This window comes from Cetorhinus maximus, chromosome 6 (genome assembly GCF_964194155.1).
Source record: "Cetorhinus maximus chromosome 6, sCetMax3.hap1.1, whole genome shotgun sequence".
NCBI lineage: Eukaryota > Metazoa > Chordata > Chondrichthyes > Lamniformes > Cetorhinidae > Cetorhinus > Cetorhinus maximus.
In genome coordinates, this window is record NC_135884.1 from 26,307,822 (window position 1) to 26,325,784 (window position 17,963).

The 17,963-nt window shown below is 39.1% G+C and overlaps 1 protein-coding gene across 2 annotated transcripts in view; it reads right to left on the bottom strand.

Annotated features, from left to right (window-relative positions):
* Positions 1-17,963, bottom strand: part of nup210 (nucleoporin 210) — a 103,215-nt gene that overhangs the window by 56,534 nt on the left and 28,718 nt on the right. For both annotated transcript variants that reach the window (XM_078543460.1, XM_078543461.1), the window contains exons 8-13: positions 16,318-16,386; positions 13,922-14,028; positions 12,148-12,288; positions 9,004-9,141; positions 7,690-7,845; positions 5,605-5,803 (exon numbers count right to left, since the gene is read on the bottom strand). In XM_078543460.1, coding sequence (XP_078399586.1) covers positions 5,605-5,803; positions 7,690-7,845; positions 9,004-9,141; positions 12,148-12,288; positions 13,922-14,028; positions 16,318-16,386 — 810 coding nt within the window. The remainder of the gene's footprint in view (positions 1-5,604; positions 5,804-7,689; positions 7,846-9,003; positions 9,142-12,147; positions 12,289-13,921; positions 14,029-16,317; positions 16,387-17,963) is intronic.

Here is a 17,963-nt window from a genome sequence, read left to right on the forward strand (position 1 = left end):
AGGCAGAATCCATTTTCTTCAAATAAATTCTTCCCCTAAGAACATAGGCAGCATGGAATGCAAAAAGGTCCGAGTCATCAGGCCTACCCCTTCCACAGAGTATGCATCAGAGACTATATCAACATCACTGAAATAGTAGAACACTTTAATGGGAATAAATTTCCTGCAAAGCAAAAAAAATAACAAGCATGTACATTTATACTGATTGAAAACTGGTCATTATATTGTATTAATCGATCATGATTAGACAGGCGTGCAGGTGTAAAATGGAATGAGCTCTAGGATTCAATCTACTGGATGTTAATAGTTGAGGTCATTGAAACCTTCATGCTCCATTTTGTATCGGGAATGTTGCTTCATAAACTAGGTTATGAACTTTATGATGCATTGTTTCCAGTACAAAATGTGGTATGATGTGCAAACCAACAATGCAAAAGAAAACTTATGTGCTTTATCCTTGAAGAAACATCACCTCCCTCCACCAAGCCAATGTTCTCTCCTTCATGCCAAAGCCATAAAGCTCCTTGGTGGGATATTAACTGACAGACACTGGTGCCTCCAAGTAGCTAACAAAAAATTGTTGCACTTTTCAACAGCATGTCTGCGTGATATTCCAACTGGAAGATTTGGTCAGGGACAGAAAAGAGAGGAGGGGAGCACTGGCACGAAGCCCAATGTTGACTGCACCCAAAGTCCATACAGGCTGACAATCATTAGAATCATGGCTAATCATCCCCCTCCCTCACCCAGGAACATTGAGGTCAACTGTTCCTTCATGCTGATTGAAATCAGCTACTCAATAGTGACTAGAAAATGAAGCAGGGACTTTCCTGGTTTGCAAGGCTCAGCTGTCTGCTAGCTAAACTTCCATTCCCCTCAAAATGGCTTTAATTGAAGACACCTGTCATTTTGCTGACATCATTAAGATGTTATTTGTTTCATCATTAAGAAAAGCAAGGCTATTAAGATTAAGCCAAAAAACGAGCCTGCAGCACGAGTTTAAGTCCCCCCACCAGACACGGTGGGTAACACAGTGGAAATAGAAAAGATCCAGACGAGAGCTCTAAGAATGATTCTTTGATAATGAACCTCAGCCACTCAAAAAGGCTCAAAGACCTGGGTCTGTTTACTTCAGAGTAAATATATAAAAATGAAGAAAATCATGCATTCCTTTTCTCTGCTGGTTTCAGGAGATAAAATATATAATTTAATAATTTTCAGCTCAAGCCCCACTATTACTCAAACTTATTTTTTCAGTTCAGTGCAGAACATTCAAATTAGACTTGGTGATGGCCTGATAAATGTCGATAAAAGAATTTAAAGAGCTGTATAGCATTCCTATTGATTGACTATTCCAGCTTTGCAAATTGGGGAGCTCTGGAGACACAAAATTGAAGAGTAGGATGGACTGGATCTTAAGTCGTTCTGATTTTCTCAAAGAGTAATGAGCCTCGAGTACATTGCTGGCTGGTGTGGCAAGTGCAGACTGTGTCTTCAAGGGGGAGTTGGTCTGGTTCTCAACTGGGACAAAGATCGCAGCATAAAGCAGGCAGGTGTCTTTATAGATAACACTAGCCCAAGTGATCTCCTGGTCTTGTTTTGATCACTTGAGGGACTCAGAGGAATTTTCCAAGTACTTTTTCACCTACTGGCGCTGGATTTGTTGCCTTTTCAAAGAGATCACATGACTGCAAGGGGTAGAAAATGTTGAGTCATGATGCTCCATTCATTTTCACAACTTGCCCTTTCATGTTTTTAAGTCAATTCAGAATAAACAGGGATTTTAAATTTAAAATCCCTAATTCTTTCTTGTTCAAAAGTATATCTTATACCACAACAGCGATACTTTTACTTTTTACTAGTTAACCACTCTACTGGCAACTCAAGCATGACAAAATTTCACTGCAAACATTTTTATCACTCCATCTACAGAAAATTGCAATTTCTTACATACAGAAGTGCACATGCAGCTGTGAATCATCAGACTTGTGAATCAATTGTACCCACACAGGTTTCTTTCTGAATATTTTGAAAAGTGAATACTCCAGATGTTAAAGATACACAAAGAATTGATGCAGGGCCAAAATATGTTGCCCTTGAGGTGTGGCTGCAAGTGACAAGTACTAAAATTCAATTATCAGTTTACTGTGCTAGAATAAAAATTAACCAGACCAATGTAACTTGAGCTTTCCAAGACCATTTGTGTATTTTGATTGCTGCACTGGATACCAGAACATCAATGCTATTCCCACTCATGCCCTTTCTTTTTAACTTTACTCCACTCTCAGGTACTCTGCCTTCAGGATTCCCCATCCCAATGCTCAGTGCTTTTCAACCTTCTTGCTCTTTCCATTGTCCCAGGTGTGACTCCCTCTTAGGTAAGCCTGCAGCTCCTCATCTGAGGATACCACAAGAGTCACAGACTGCATCAAGGCACTGGGTGCTGATTTCTGAGCAGCAACACCAATTCCCCCACCCCTCAACAACCACCTTGTCCAGTGCACCCACTTGAGGGCTAATCTTGCCATTTTCCTTCCTGTCCAACTCACCCCTCCCATTGCCGACCCTGTGGACTCTGCCAGTGCATCCGCTTTCACCACTCTTCTACACATCTCCCTCCAGAATATCCGTTCACTTGTGAAGAAAGCTCTTGCCATCCACGATTGCATCAACATCATGACCTTAATGGAAACCTGGCTGTTGGGTGATGACTCCCTTCCCCTTAATGAAGCCTGCTCACCTATCTATATCTTCTACAGCTTGCCCCGACAAGACCAGTATGACAGCAGTGTGGTGCTTATCATCAGCTCACGCCTTTGCCTGGCCTCCTACTCCTTTGGTACTTTCTCCGCCTTTGAGCATTTCATCTTGTTCCAATCCTCTCTCATTGAAAATCATTTTTCTCTACGGCCCAAACAAGTAGGATAAAAATTTTCTGAGATACCTTCACTGCTTTCCTTCCTCAGTCTCTGAACCCAACGACTTCTCATCTTCTGTGATTTCAACCTCCATCTCAACTCATTATGCTCTCTCTCGAATTCACTGCCCTCTTATCCTGCCTAAATCTCTCCCTCCGTGTAAACACCCCAATCCATACTCACAGTCATCTCCTTGATCTTTCTATCACACATGCTTTTGCTCATCCCTTAGAATCAATCACAGATAAGGCCATATCTCTGATCACTTCGTTGCATCACTGTTCACCCACATTCCCCTTCCACACCCCAGCCCTACCTACTTCTGTATCAACTTGCTCAAACGAATCTTCGCCTCCAACTTCAATGCCCTAGTCCCCAATAAAACCATTACTCACTCAGGTACTGCCTTCATCTCTGCTCCCTTAAGTCCAGGGGATGCAGGCTGAAATGGATGTAGCTGAGAACTGGTCCGGCTGGACTACATAAAACACTATTGGGTCCTACTCTCACTTGCTAAGACTGCTCAACATTCCAAGACTATCCTGGAGTGCAAGGATAACCCTTTCCCTTTTCTCTACTGCAAACTTTCTTAATACCTTCCCATGCAATGTGCAGGGAGTTCATGCACTTCTTCGTCACTAAGAAGCAGACCATCTCATCAGCTACCTATACTGTCCTCTCCCTTTCACTAGCCCACCAGGCCAACCTTCCTCTAAAGCTGTCCACCCTCCCTAGCCTTAACCCTGAACTCGCATCTTTCTCCAAGTTCGCTCCTATCCTGCCTCTGAGAAGATATAGACAGGTGAGCAGGCTTCATTAAGGGGAAAGGTGTCATCACTCCATAGCCGGATTTCCACTAAGGTCATGATGATGCAATCATGGATGGCAAGTCTTCTTCAGAACGGACATTCTGGTGGGAGGCGCGTAGAGGAGCGGTATGGTCAAAGCTCATCCTGTCCGAGATCCACCTCTGGGTCCCTTGACCTTATCCCCACTAAACTACTGACTAGCCAGCTTTTCCTCCTGGTCCTCGTATTAGCCAATATTGCAAATGGTTTCTATTCAGATGCTTTCCCACTCTCCTTTAAATCCGCCATCATCACCTCTTACTCCACCATCCTTGCGAATTATAGCTCCATCTCCAACCTCCCACTCCTTTCCAAAGTCTTTGCATGTGTTTTCACCTCCAAAACCTGAGTTTACCTTTCCCAGCAGTCCATGTCTGAATCCCTCCAGTCGGGTTTCTGCCTTGTTACAGTACCGAAACCGCTCTTATTGAAGTCATAAATGACATCCTATGTGATTGTGACAAAGGTAAACGTTCCCTCCTCACCCTTCTCATCCTATCTGCAGCCTTTAACATGGCTGACCACATATCCTCTTCCAGTGCCTCTCTGCTGTCTTCCAGCTTGGTGGGGCTGCTCTCACCTGATTCAATTCTCATCTACCTAATCATAGTCAAAAATCACTTGTAATGGCTTCTCTTCCTGCTCCTACACTGTTACATCTGATGTCCCTCAAGGGTCTAATCTTTGGCTCCCTATTTCTCATCTCATTCAGCTCGTCTACCAAAAGCACAATGTTAGTTTTCACATGAATGCTGATGACACCCAGCTCTACCTTACCACATCTCTCAACTCCTCTACAGTTGCTAAGTTACCAGACTACTTTATTTGACATCCAGCACAGGGTGAGCAGAAATTTCCTCCAATTAAATATTGGGAAGACTGAAGCCACTGTTTTCAGTCCCTGCTCCAAACTCTGTTCCCTTACTACTGATTCCAACTCTATCCCAAGCAAGAGAGAGATTAAACCAGTCTGTTCGCAATCTTGGTGTTATAATTGACCGATAGATGAGCTTCCGGCCTTATATTCGTGCAATAACTAAGCCTGCCTATTTCCATCTCTGTAACATCACCTGACTTTGCCTTGGGTCTCAGCTTACCTGCTGCTGAAACCCTCATTCCTGCCTTTGTTGCCTCTAAACTCAACTATTCCAACATACTCCTGGCTAGTCTCCCACGTTCTACTCTCTGCAAACTTGAGATCATCTCATACTCTGCTTCCCATAGCTTAACTCACATCAAGTCCTGTTCATCTATCACCCCCGTGCTCACTGATCTACATAGGCTCCTGGTCAAGCAAAGTCTTGATTTTAAAATTCTCATCCTTGTTTTAAAATTGCTCCATGGCCTCAACCATCCTCCCTATCTCTAACTTTCTCCAGAGCCACAACCCTCAGGGAAACCTGTGATCATCTAATTCCGGCCTTTTGAGCATCTCATATTTCAATTGCTCCATCAATGAAGGCCATACCTTCAGATGTGTGGGCCTTAAACTGTGGATTTTCCTCCCTTTCACTGTCCATCTCACTACCACTCTTCCCTCCTTTAACACTCATCTTAAATCCTGTCTTTTAAACCAGGTTTTTGGTTATCTGCCCTAATATCTCCTTATATGTCTTGGTATCATTTTTGTTTCATTATGTACCTTTAAAGTGCCTTGGGATGCTTTATTACATTAAAGGTACTATATAAAAACAGGATGTTTTTGTGCTCCACCGCTTTGCTCCACTGAAGATGCATGTTATTTACTGCTCGAAAAAAATTATACCAGCACAGAAATTATTAGTTTTGTCTATTCCTGCTATTAATCAGATCATAAAATTAAATATATTATTCATTACCTTCTATAGTTTTGAAAATACCACGGTTTTCAATCTCCACCACAAGATCAAAATGGGAGCAGTCAGTTAACATAACTTTTTCATTTGTTTCCACGTTCATCAGACCGTAAATTTTGAGCGGTAAATCCAATATTTGTCCGACTCGAGCTTCTACCTGGCAAGGTGTGAACTCCATTTGGATTGGCTCTATTACATAAACCTCAAGATAAGAAAGTATTGAAACAGTATTACAAATTAAAATCAAAATATCACAACCACAAACTATCCAAGTTGCTAGCCATTAAAACACTGAAGGTATATGGTTTTACAGGGGAGCATTAATTAGTGATTTTAAATTTACTAGCCAGGCAACTGGCAGAAACTCGTAACTCTTTTCTGAATAGTACCCTGGAATTTTGGACAACCACCAAGCAAGCAGACAAGTTGCTATGTTAATGCCTCATCCTAAAGATAGTATGTCCAATGTAATATTCCCTCAATACTATAATGAAGTATTTACAAGACTTGCTCTCTAGTCTGAAAAGGGTCATGGACCCAATTCCATCTGACACAAGATAAACAGAGTATTATCAATGTTATGAAATGGAAAATTGTGATATACTGATAAAACAACATTGTTAACAGTTATCACCATTTTTGCACAATGTTGTGTTCAGTTTCAATTTTATTGTAATCACACATTTTTGGTGCCATTATTGCTTTTACCTTGATAAGAACAATAAAACAAATATTATTGGCAAGTCTGACACTCAATTTAAAAGAAATGCCAAGGCATATGCTAACCTTGATAAACCTCCTAAAAATTTTCCTATGCTTGGTTTGTTATTAATCAATATTTTCAGTCTGGTAGCATGATGGAAGACGTATGCCTTGTTCACTTAAAGGCAAGCCATTTTTGAAAAAGGAACCAAACAATTTACCGAATTGACATTTTGATAAGAAACCTAATAGTCTGGTTAATCAAATCTTCCTGGATACTTATAAAGAAAACACAGAACCATACAGACTACTGGCTAACTTTGCAGTATATTTTATAGGGACAGAAACTCAAATCACAGAGCTTTGTTTGAAGAAATAGTTCTCGGGCTACAGTAACACGCGGTGATGAAACACTTAAGGTAAAGTTTTCGGATTTCTTTTAAAAAGGGTCTGTGCAAGCCTGGGAAAAATATTAGACCACATAGCATTTTCACAGGGCCATGCACATCTCAATCTGAACACCTACTTATTGCCCTGTAGTCAGCATTAAAGTAACCTTTTAGAAAATTTAAGGTATAATGATGGCCTTAACAATTAATGGCCCAGATCTTGTAGTCTGTTTATTATATTTTCACTTGTTCAGACTGTGAAATTTTGCTCCAGAGCTTACTTTAAATTAGAGTCAAAACAGCACAGCTCCCTCTGAAGATGTTCTGCGAAGTAAGAAGACTGTGCATTTCCTTGATCAATCAAATTGGAGAATTCTTACTGAGGCATAGGGTCTGAACCAGTAAGTGTCAGTATAGTTAATTTGACACCAAATCACACACAGCAAGCAAAATGAAGAGAAGGAAACAAATTTGGGATTGAGAGAGACATTATGTATCGAAAATTTGTATTTACATTTTTAAGATTTCAAACAATAATTGAAAACTGAAGGAATGAGAACCCACACTTGTAAAAAAAATCTGTGCCAGAGGGGAAGTTTGAGTGCAATTGAGAATTATGACATCATTAAGAATTTACTTACACTTGAACCTAAGTTTTCCTTTCGAGTTTAGTGAGCATCAACCATGTAAGTGCCACAACTCTACATCCTTCCAGGTGTTTTAACGCCTAGTCTCAGTATGATACCGTTAAACTGCAGCTACTGCTTTCCATGATTAACTGCACAAGCTATCAGTGGATGCTGCTGCTCAATTTACAGTTCAATAACAGTGAACATCAAAGCCCCACTTAGTTTTACTGCAAAATCAGGGTCAATGTTTTATTGCTTCAATTTCATAAAAGTGGAGTACATAATTTATTCCAAATATATACATTTCATTTTTGTATTTCCTAAAGGTTCATGAAGAAGGGATAAAAAAATCTTAAAAATTATTTTACCATCATTTGCCCATAGTGCAATAGATTCTGAACATCATGCGCTTGTATTACACTTAACCCTATATCGCTTGCTGTTGTCATAATCCCTTTAACTGTCACTGTTGCCACAGCCTGGCTGGATGATGACCAGGTAAAATTTCCACTCCCACCTTCTGCCTAAGTAACAAATTAAACATATATTAAAGGAATAAATATTCAACGTCAGTCATTAACATATAATGTAACTGTGATCACATTCAACAGAATCTCATTCTAATGCATTTGGAAATGTGTATTCAATACCTTGGAAGAATTACTGGGATATTATATTACATATGACTTTGGCAAAACAAGCTAACATTATGTCATTATAGCTGGGCCCAAACATGGACAGAATAGCTGAATCCCAGAGGTGGCATGAAGGTGACTTCCCTTCACAACAAGGCAACATTGACCAACTGTGGTACCAAGGAGTTCTTCAAAATTGAAATCAGTAGGGATCAGGGTGAAACTCTCCAGTGTTGTAGTCATGCCTGACAGAAAGGCAAATGGCTAGGTGATGGAGACTAAGCCACGATAAGACAGGGTAAATAATGAGAAACCGTTTCCACTCAAGAGAGCACAGATTACCACAGAGGACACGGATTCAAAATAATTGATCAAATGAGTAAAAGGAAGGCAAGGAATTCCCCTACCCCCCCAACTGAAAGGGCAGTTGGGAGTCTGGACCGGATTTCCTGAGAGGGTGGTGGAAGCAGGTTCGATCGAGGTATTCAAAAGCGAATTAGATTGCTACCTGAAAAGAATGAATGTGCATGGTTACAGGAATAAGGCAGGGGAATGGGATGAAGTAGTAGCTCAGAGAGCCAGTGCAGACTTGATGGCCTCCTTCTGCACTGTAAAGATTATGTGAATACAGGCAGCTAAGGACTAAAGGCAAGGACAGCAGTCCCAACAAATCAGACAATTCATCCATGACTGCACTTTGGAGCCTCACAGACATATGGGGGTGGGGGTAGGTATTACCACAGCTTTGCATTCAGCAAGTTTCGTTGCCAGTTTGATACTTTGTTTCCTCCACAGTCTCTTGCCCAAATGGGCAAATGTTGAGCTTGCTCTGACAATTCTATTTGCCACCTCACTGTCAATACAGGCATTTCTGGAGATTGTATTTCCAAGAGGAAGATTCGAAACAGAAGGTTTTTTTTTGTGGTAAGAAAATAAACTAATGGCCGATTTCTAACTGTAGTATGGGACAAAGTCATTCTGAGAAACCTTGTGCGTATAATGAACATCAAAAAATACATTATGTTAACAGAATAAAATGCACCGCACCTTTATTGCATACTGATAAGTTCCAGCCATCTGCTGCCAAGGAAATGTCAAAATGCTTGGCGTAAGAACTATTGGATTATAAATTTCGACATCCTGTTGGTTTCGCACAGGGACTGGCAGGGAATGTATAATTCCACTCTGAAAGTCAAAATTAAACAAAAAAAAAGAGTTGAAAAGGTATTAGTAAAATTATGAACTAGACTGAAATAAAGGCATTTTCCAGGAAAGTAGGCAAAGAGAAGATAATGCACTTTTGAAAACTGAAGTGTTCTAAAAACCACTTAGTTAATGAAACTAAAAACTTTCAGGGCTTGCTATCAGCAGTTTAGCACAACCATTTCAATAGCACATGGCCATGTTTTCACCGATTGAACAGCAGATTTTTGGTAATTTATACAAAAAAAAACGCTTACAGCACTACAGTCACAATGCTAATTCTAAACTTGGTGAATTAATTTCTTACTGCAGTCTCTTGGAATTTCAGCCTTCTAAGCTTTTTTTTTTAAAAACACCAAGGCCAGGATTTTCCAGCCCCGCCATGACAGGACCCACCGTGGGAGATTCAGCCGCTCAGCCAAATGTCCATTGCCTTTCGCCGAGACCGGATGATCACGCAACAGGCAGGGCCGGAAAATCCCACCCTAAATGTTTCCAATTTCTCATCCACTGACTCAGATATGTAAGGAAATTTAAGAAAAACACCCATGTTCCCTCACATATATAAAATGTACACAAAAAGTTGAAAAATAACTTAGCCTGCTTTTCTGGATGTTTTATATATGTATTTAGTTAAAAAATTTAATATGATTGTGTGGAATAAAACATGTCAAGTTAACAATGATCAAAAGAAGATGTAAAATTAACTAACTAGTTTGAAACAGCATGAATTTATCAATCATTTCTAATTATGCCCATTAGGCCACATTTCACTTTGCTGCTAAAATAAAGGGAAGTACTATATATATATATATATATATATATACACACACACACAGATGTAAATTCCATAACTATGACCAATTTCTCTCTTTCCAGTTCAAATCAACTTTTATACAAATCATTATTCCACCAAGTGATCAGACAATCACTGAAGCTTGAAACACTACTTAACTGTCCCACAAAGGCAGATAGAGGATTGTATAGTGCCTTTCAAAACATCTCAAAGTCCCATGAACAGCAATGACATAATGACCAGGCATCTATTATAGTGAAGGTTGGTCGAAGGATACATATTGACAAGAACACCAATGGAGAACGGCACTGCTCTTCTATAATAATGAAGTGAACACTTTTAGATAGCACCTTTCACCACCTCAGGACGTAAGATTCTTTACATCCAATGAGCTAGTATTGAGATGTAGTCACTGTTGCAACGCAGGAAACACAGCCAATTTTCACCAAGTCCCACAAGCAGCACCAGCTGCGTTTGTTGCCAACGCTGTGCATGTGCAGTTCTAGTGTTTTACTCAGTCACATCACTGTGAGCGACAAAGTAGGCAGCGGCCAGGAGCAAAAATGGTGCTGTTCATATCATCACAGCTGTGTTTTAGGCAGCGCCCTTGAATTCCTAATTGGAGTAGATTAGCTGGAGTGCCTGTGACTCACAGGGAGGGAGTCAGTTTTTCAGGCCAGGGCCCCAGTTGGACTCGGGCCTCAGGCAGTGGGTTGTCCGAGTGAGGGCCATAAGGGGAACAGGGCAGCGGGGTGGCTGAACCGGGGTGGGAGGAAAGAATGGGAGAAGGGGGCCAATGAATGGAGGAAAGGGGGGAGGGACAGGGGCCAAGGGAAGCAATGGGGGCTGAGGAGGAAGAAGAGGAGGGGGTGGGGGTGAGGAGGCGGGTATGATGGTGTGAGGATGGCACATGTATATGGTGATGTCATTGATGCACATGCAGAGGGTATTGGCAGGCTGGGCGCAGTGTAGTGACGTCATTGGATTTCTGCGCATGTGCGGAACAGTGTGCATGCTGCCATCATGCATGGCCGTCTTGCATTGACAAGATGCAGAGTGTTAAATAAATGACCAGATTATCTGTTTCCTTTCCAACTGTTGAGTTAGGATAAAGGTTGGCCAGAACAGCAGCAGCACTCCCTTGCTGCTCTTTGAATAGTATTGTGGAATCGTTTATCTCTACTGGAGTGGGGGGCGGGGGCAGAAATGTGTCTTGGCTAAACATTCAACCCAAAAGAAGGCGCCTCCAATAATTCACTGAAATGCCAGCCTAAATGATATGCTCCTCAACTTAATTGGGGCTTCAGCACATGACTGAGGTGCAAAACTACCAACACTGAGCCAAGGCTGACAACTATGACAGAGGAATAAAACTCTTGCAGGTCCCACAAAAAAGTTGTTCAATAAGCATCATTATTTGTTGAAATTCATAAAAATTGAAACAGTATAATATATAAAACAGTGCCATATTCTGAACTAAAGCAAAGGATAAGAGTTCTTTGAAGATATTTTGACTCAGCACCCAATAAGAGATCAGGACACTATTTTGAAGTTTATTGCTCTGCATTAGTGTGACAAGTGTCATAATTTCCAATGCACACCTGTTGCATTCAATTTCACCATGTGCACTGCAGTTTACTGTTTCTGAATTTGGTCACCTCCTGCACATTCACTCTACTTGGATGTACAAGGTTCTACGTTCTAAATTAGTTAATGGGTTTGATGTTTTTGCTTATAAATACTAAATAGCTCTTTTTAAAAAAAATTATTAAATATTATTCCTGTAAATTGGAGCTATTTTCCTTCTGGAACAAAGGATGCAAAACAGAATAGCAATCAAGTTTGAAACTTCAGTTAAGACCAGCTTAATAGACTGTATGCAATCTAAATGAAGGTCTCAATCAATTGGCCAATTACAAAACTTGCTCCAAAGCTGAAATCAATTGTCGACTGCTCATTTGTATTAAAAAAAGTTATTTTGAGTGCATTCTGCTGCTTCGAAAGAGTCAGAAAATGAGAAAGGATATCAATGCTTCATCTTATGCATTGAAGTGAACACAAAAAAATCCCTTTATAACTTTAACCAGCTAAGGTACAATATTTTGTGCACTACTGGTTTCCACATACTCCCTCATTGCTAAAGGATGGCCTGGCATTAAATGGGAAGAAATTACTAGACAAAAACAACTGACCTGAGAAACCACATTGGTTAATGAAGCATCAATTATTGTTTGACCTTTCTTCAGCGCTTTTACATGATGGTATGATCCGTTCACAGAGGTCTCCAGTATTTCAAAATACTCCTTTGGAATTTCAGTCTTAATTCGGATATCCTATGTTCCAATAAAAAAAAATGTTTTTTGCACAAAATGTTAAATACAAACATGAATAACTTTTATTTCAACATAAATGTAGTACATTAAAATGGCTATAACCTACTATGCCAGATACAAAACATGACAAAGAGTCAATTTACAAAATGGATATCTGGCACTAAAAACACTCAGTTACAAACTTTGGTAACACAGGGCGCCTCAACTGTCTATTAGAACATTTGCTGGGTGACTCCACTAAGACAATATCCCTGACAAAGTTAATTCTCATTATTTCAATAAAAAATATTTAACAGAAAGAAACAAAGATTCCAAATAAATGGCTATTCGAAAAATGGGAACCGAATGAAAACTGGTGCTCAGATTGATAAAATAAAGATATTTGCCTCTTATAGGTAAGGTTCAACGTTCTTCTGGAGGATGGACGCTGTTCAAAAGATAGAGAAAAAATTCTGTGCTGTCACTTTCCCAATTTCCAGCTGGTCACAATGCTTGGAATAATGACACTTCAAAATTTAACTCTTGTTCTTAATTTTTTGGGGAGAGAGATTATTAAGTCAAAAATAGCTTGGTTTCAAAGCTCAATACAGAATATAGAAAAATAGCTTTGTATTGGGCCAGCAGGCCAACATCTGTTGAAACAATGTCCGGAATGAGACATGCAGCTATGAGACATGCAGCTATTAACATACAATTTGACCAGCAACTTCACATGACGAGATGCCCCATGAATTTAAAATCAAAAGTTGGCAGGACAATTTCAAGTTAGCTTCCTGAAATTGGCATTTTGCCCTCAACCTCCTTGTTTATTTCGTGAAATTGCTGCATTTGCAAATTAATTACCTATTTAACTCACCACGAAAGTTAAGCCTAGTAATTAATAGTGCAAATGCCCTTTTCAATTACATAATATTCTTGATGACTGCCGATTAAACTCTGACCTTGAAATTGATCAATTAAAAGGGTAGAGCCTCATCCTTTGAGATTTTTTTTAAAAAGCCAAATTTAAAATCACAAAATATCTTACTTTGTCTTTTTCTCTCTCTCAATCAAATGCATCTTTCCTTCTATTACTCTCTGTTCCTAACTTGACATCAAATCTACCCATTGTAATTCAACCTTCTCGCAGTTCTTCCTCTGTTTGTTTCTCAATCTTTAAATTTCATTAGTTAAGGAGATATACTGTTGACCCCATTATTTGTCAAGTTCCTAGATAACCCACTTCTCTCGCTGCACTAACAGCAAAACGTTTGAGCTGAAGAGTGCAGGGAAACGTCTACCTAACCAGGCATGCTACAATATGCTCTGCTTCAGCAAACTCTGACTCTTTGCAATCTATAAAAACCTATACATGTTTCTGAGGGAAACAAGAATGTTTAAACATTGTCTAAATTACACAATTTGCTCACTTTTAATTTCCAGTTTGTCAATTTCCAAAGAGGTTGAGAGGGGTGAGCCAGTTGCTAAATCATTCTGGAATGTCAGCTACAAAGAATACTGGAAAAAATGCGTAGCAATTTAGACAACTGTTTTGTTCTAATGAACACCACAGTCATCATAAAAGAATTGTCAGTAAATTTGATGTCACAGGTTTTTCAGTAACTTAAAAATATATAATTTATGTAATACTTACATCAGATAGATAAAGTTTATTGCTTTCTTTATCATACACTTCAATAGTTAGACCATACACTTCCCCAGTTTCCAAAATCCATCTGTCTCCAGGGTGAACTGTAAAACCTGTGTGCGTGTATATATATATATAAAAAAATATAAAGATTCCTTGCCTTCAATATAATTATGTTCTAACCTCCGTGTAATGGGCTGTTATACAAAGAGAAATTCACAAGACACTTTTCCTTTAAAGTTTTGTATCCTTACATATCAACATGGGATACTGTCATAAGCTTGTGCCAAGATCCTTTGACTGTGATCAAGATCATAGGAGATCAAAATGAGTACAGCACCCATAGGACTTTTGTGAAGTGGAATATTGGGCACACGTATGGAAATCTGAAATAAAAATAAGTGCTGGAAAAACTCAGCAGGTCTGGCAACATCTGAAGGAGAGAGAAAACTATATTCTAATTATTCTTCAGTTTGATGGTTATTGTGATTCATATACAGGTAAAAATATTTTAAAATAAATAGTTCATTTTGAAAGTTCTGTCTTGAAATGTACAAAATGGTTAGCCTCAGAATAAGAGAGGTAGGGAATTTAGGAGTGAGATGAGAAGAAATTTCTTCAGTTAGAGTGTGGTGAATCTTTGGAATTCTCTACCTGAGGGCTGTGGAAGCTCAGACATTGAGTATGTTCTAAGCAGAGGTCAATAGATTTCTAGAAACCAATGACATCAAGGGATACAGGGATAGTGCAGGAAGATGGCACTGAGGTAGATCAGCCATGATCTAGATAAATGGCAGAGCAAGCTCAAGGGGCCAAATGGCCTACTTCTGCTCCTCTGTTCCTACGAAATAGAGTTAATGTTTCAAATCGAATATGACTCTTCTTCAGAATGGCGAGGTAGATATCTAGGCACTGTTGTCTGGTCGACTGCCCAGCACTGCAGGAAGCCTTTACAAATGGAGAACATTAACGTCATGCGCAATTAAGTTCACAGATTGGATCATGGAAGACTTCCCCAACAAACTATCAGAATACTGTGTTACCAGATAGTTATTTTGTGGCCAATGTTTAGTATTGACATTCCTGTGACAAAAGCAAATCTGCGACAAGCTATCAACAATTGTTCAGTGCCCATAATTATCAATTCGAGAATTTAACCCCCATAAAATGATTTTCTAAATTAGAGTAACATCTATTTATTAAAATCAGTACTGATTATGTTGTTGGAAATACCAGGTTATACTGCCTTACTTGCTCAGTGGATGGGGAAAAAAAACTTCAGTCACAAATGAAATATTCTTCAGGTAGCTTTCTCTAAATGGATGTTGTACACGATTCTCAGAATTAAGAAATGGATGGAACATAAATAGAATCTTCCATCCTCAAAGGATTGATCAATTGTCCTCAACAACCTACTGACTGTTTTGACTACTGTAGCAAAACCTCAGCAACTATTTGTTCCAGAACACTGTCATGAAATCTTTGGATAGGCCCATCTATCAAAGACATGCATTATCTTATCCTGGAGCATCCAGTCACAGACACACATTTGATCCATTTCTAAGGCAGCTTGAAACAAGCAGACCAAATACAGAAAAATGTTATATTATGCCGAAAGAAAAATCTATTAGTTGAATGATTAAAGGTATATAAATAAACAAATAGCCAAATAAACAAATGTAAGTTTTTTTTTCTTATTAACTGGCTACATGAACACAATTGCTTAGAATTGGAGAAAATGAACGAGATTATGATTCCACAATAAGGCCTTATGTAGCAAAGAATGTGAAAGACCATGTGGCTTTCCTGGCTGCTGGAATTATGTAAAAGAACAGGCTATTTGGATGATAAGCTATTCATTTGTGTAGCCTTATTCCCCAATTTATTTAAAAGCCTACTAATTCAATGTTAGTTTACAAGTAAGCAAATGCTTACCAAATCACTGTTCAGCCCTGATATAGCTATGACTTAAAAGGATAAAAACAATTATTGTATGAACTGTAGCACATTGGAATATTCTGAAAGCAAGGAAGCTCTTCAGCTGTCTAATACTGCAAGTAAAATAAAACTGATATTTATATTGATAAGTTATCTCAGTACCTGCAGTATCACTTGGTCATAAGGAAATGGGCAGAAAAATCAATTCCACTATTAGTTTATCTGATTCCAAATGTAAAACTAAGACAATTTACTAGAGTTTTTCTCAAGGAGAAAAGCCCAACCTACTAACATTGCAAGACAGAACTTTCAAAATGAACTATTTAATTTAAAATATTTTTTACTTATGTATGAATCATGATGACCAAATTGAAGAATAATTTATAATATAGTTTTCAAATCTAAAAAAATAATGTACTCACAATTGACAGATGTTTCGTTGATAAATTATTTTAAATACTAACCTAGGTAACGTGGCTCAACGACATAAATTGTGCAGTTTGGTAACCGGGATACACCTTGCATACGAATACCTAAGCCATTTGTTAAGGGTCATGTAAGTTTAAAACTGTCATCAACCTTTATTTTCAAATATAACTAAAGAATATAGGCATTTCAAAACATTCATAGAGGCCAATGATTATAATACAATATATACAATTATAATACTATAAAGTCTTGTAGTCAGCCTGAAATTAAAAGGCTGATTCCTTATAGAACTATTATTTTGCTGACCAGTTCCAAATCTCAATCCAAATTTTTATTATTGCTTTATAATGTTTCAGGTAAATATAGCTATGATTCTGGTTCACACGCTCGTGGTTAGCCATTCTAACATCATTCTATAATACAGAAAATTATGAAACCCAGAAATGACTTGGTTCCAAGCAATCTGGACTGGGGAAGTTATAGTGTGATGATCTTGACTTTGGTATTCAGGACACAATTTCAAAATTTGAAGATGACGCAAAACTTGGAAGGATTGTGAACTGTGAGGGCCTTAATGATAAACTTCAAAAGGACGTAGAAAAGTTGGTGGAATGGGTGGACAAGTGGCAGATAAATTTAATGCAGAGAAGTGTGAAGTGATTAATTTTGGTAGGAAGAACAAGGAAGGCAATATAAAAGAGGATACAATTTTAAAGGGGGTGCAGGAGCAGAGGGGCCTGGGTGTATACGTGCACAAATCATTGAACAATTGAGGGCAAGGACGTGGTTAATGAAGCATAGGGGATCCCGGGCTTTATAGATAGGGGCAGACTACAAGAGCAATAAAGTTATGATAAAACTGGGCACTACACTTTAGAATGGATGCGTAAGCATTCGAGAGAGTGCAGAAAGATTCAGGAGAATAGTTCCAGGGATGAGGAACTTCAGATATGCAGATAGAATGGAAAAATTGGAATGTTCTCCTTGGAGAAAAGGAGGTCAAGAAGGGATTTGATGGACATGTTCAAAATCATGACGGGTTTGGACAGGTTAGAGAGGGAGAAACTATCCCCGCTGGCGGAAAGGTAAAGAGCCAGACGACACTAATTAAACATGTATGGCAAAAGAAGCAAAGGTAACATGAGGAAAAATGTTTTTATGCAGCAAGTGGTCAGGATCTAGAATGCACTGTCTGACAGTGGAGGCAGATTCAACAGTGGCTTTCAAACTAGAACTGGATAACTACCTAAAGAGAAAAAGCGTGCAGAGCTACGGGGAAAGAGTGGGGCAGTGAGACTAGCTGAGTTGCTCTTACAGAGAGCTGGCAGGGGCATGATGGACTGAATGGCTTTCTTCTGCACTTAACCATTCTATAATTCAAACTTGCTGAAATAACAAAAGGTACTAAAGCAGAAGCGTCTGTTAAAGTTGAACATTTAAGTCCATTTTCAAACTCCTTTAGGGTTCCCATCAGTTATGCAGCCTTAGGTCCACCAAAAATAGATGCAGATGCAATCCTGGACCTTAATAGCCCCAGTAAGTAATAGCCTGGATTTTGCAGTCAGTGGTGAAGCAATGATCCTCGTCGCTGACCACAAAAATGCTGCACACGAAGATCATCAATGTGGTGCTGACCTCCCCTGTCCTCAGTCTGCTTCTGCTGCCATGTCAAGAGGATTAC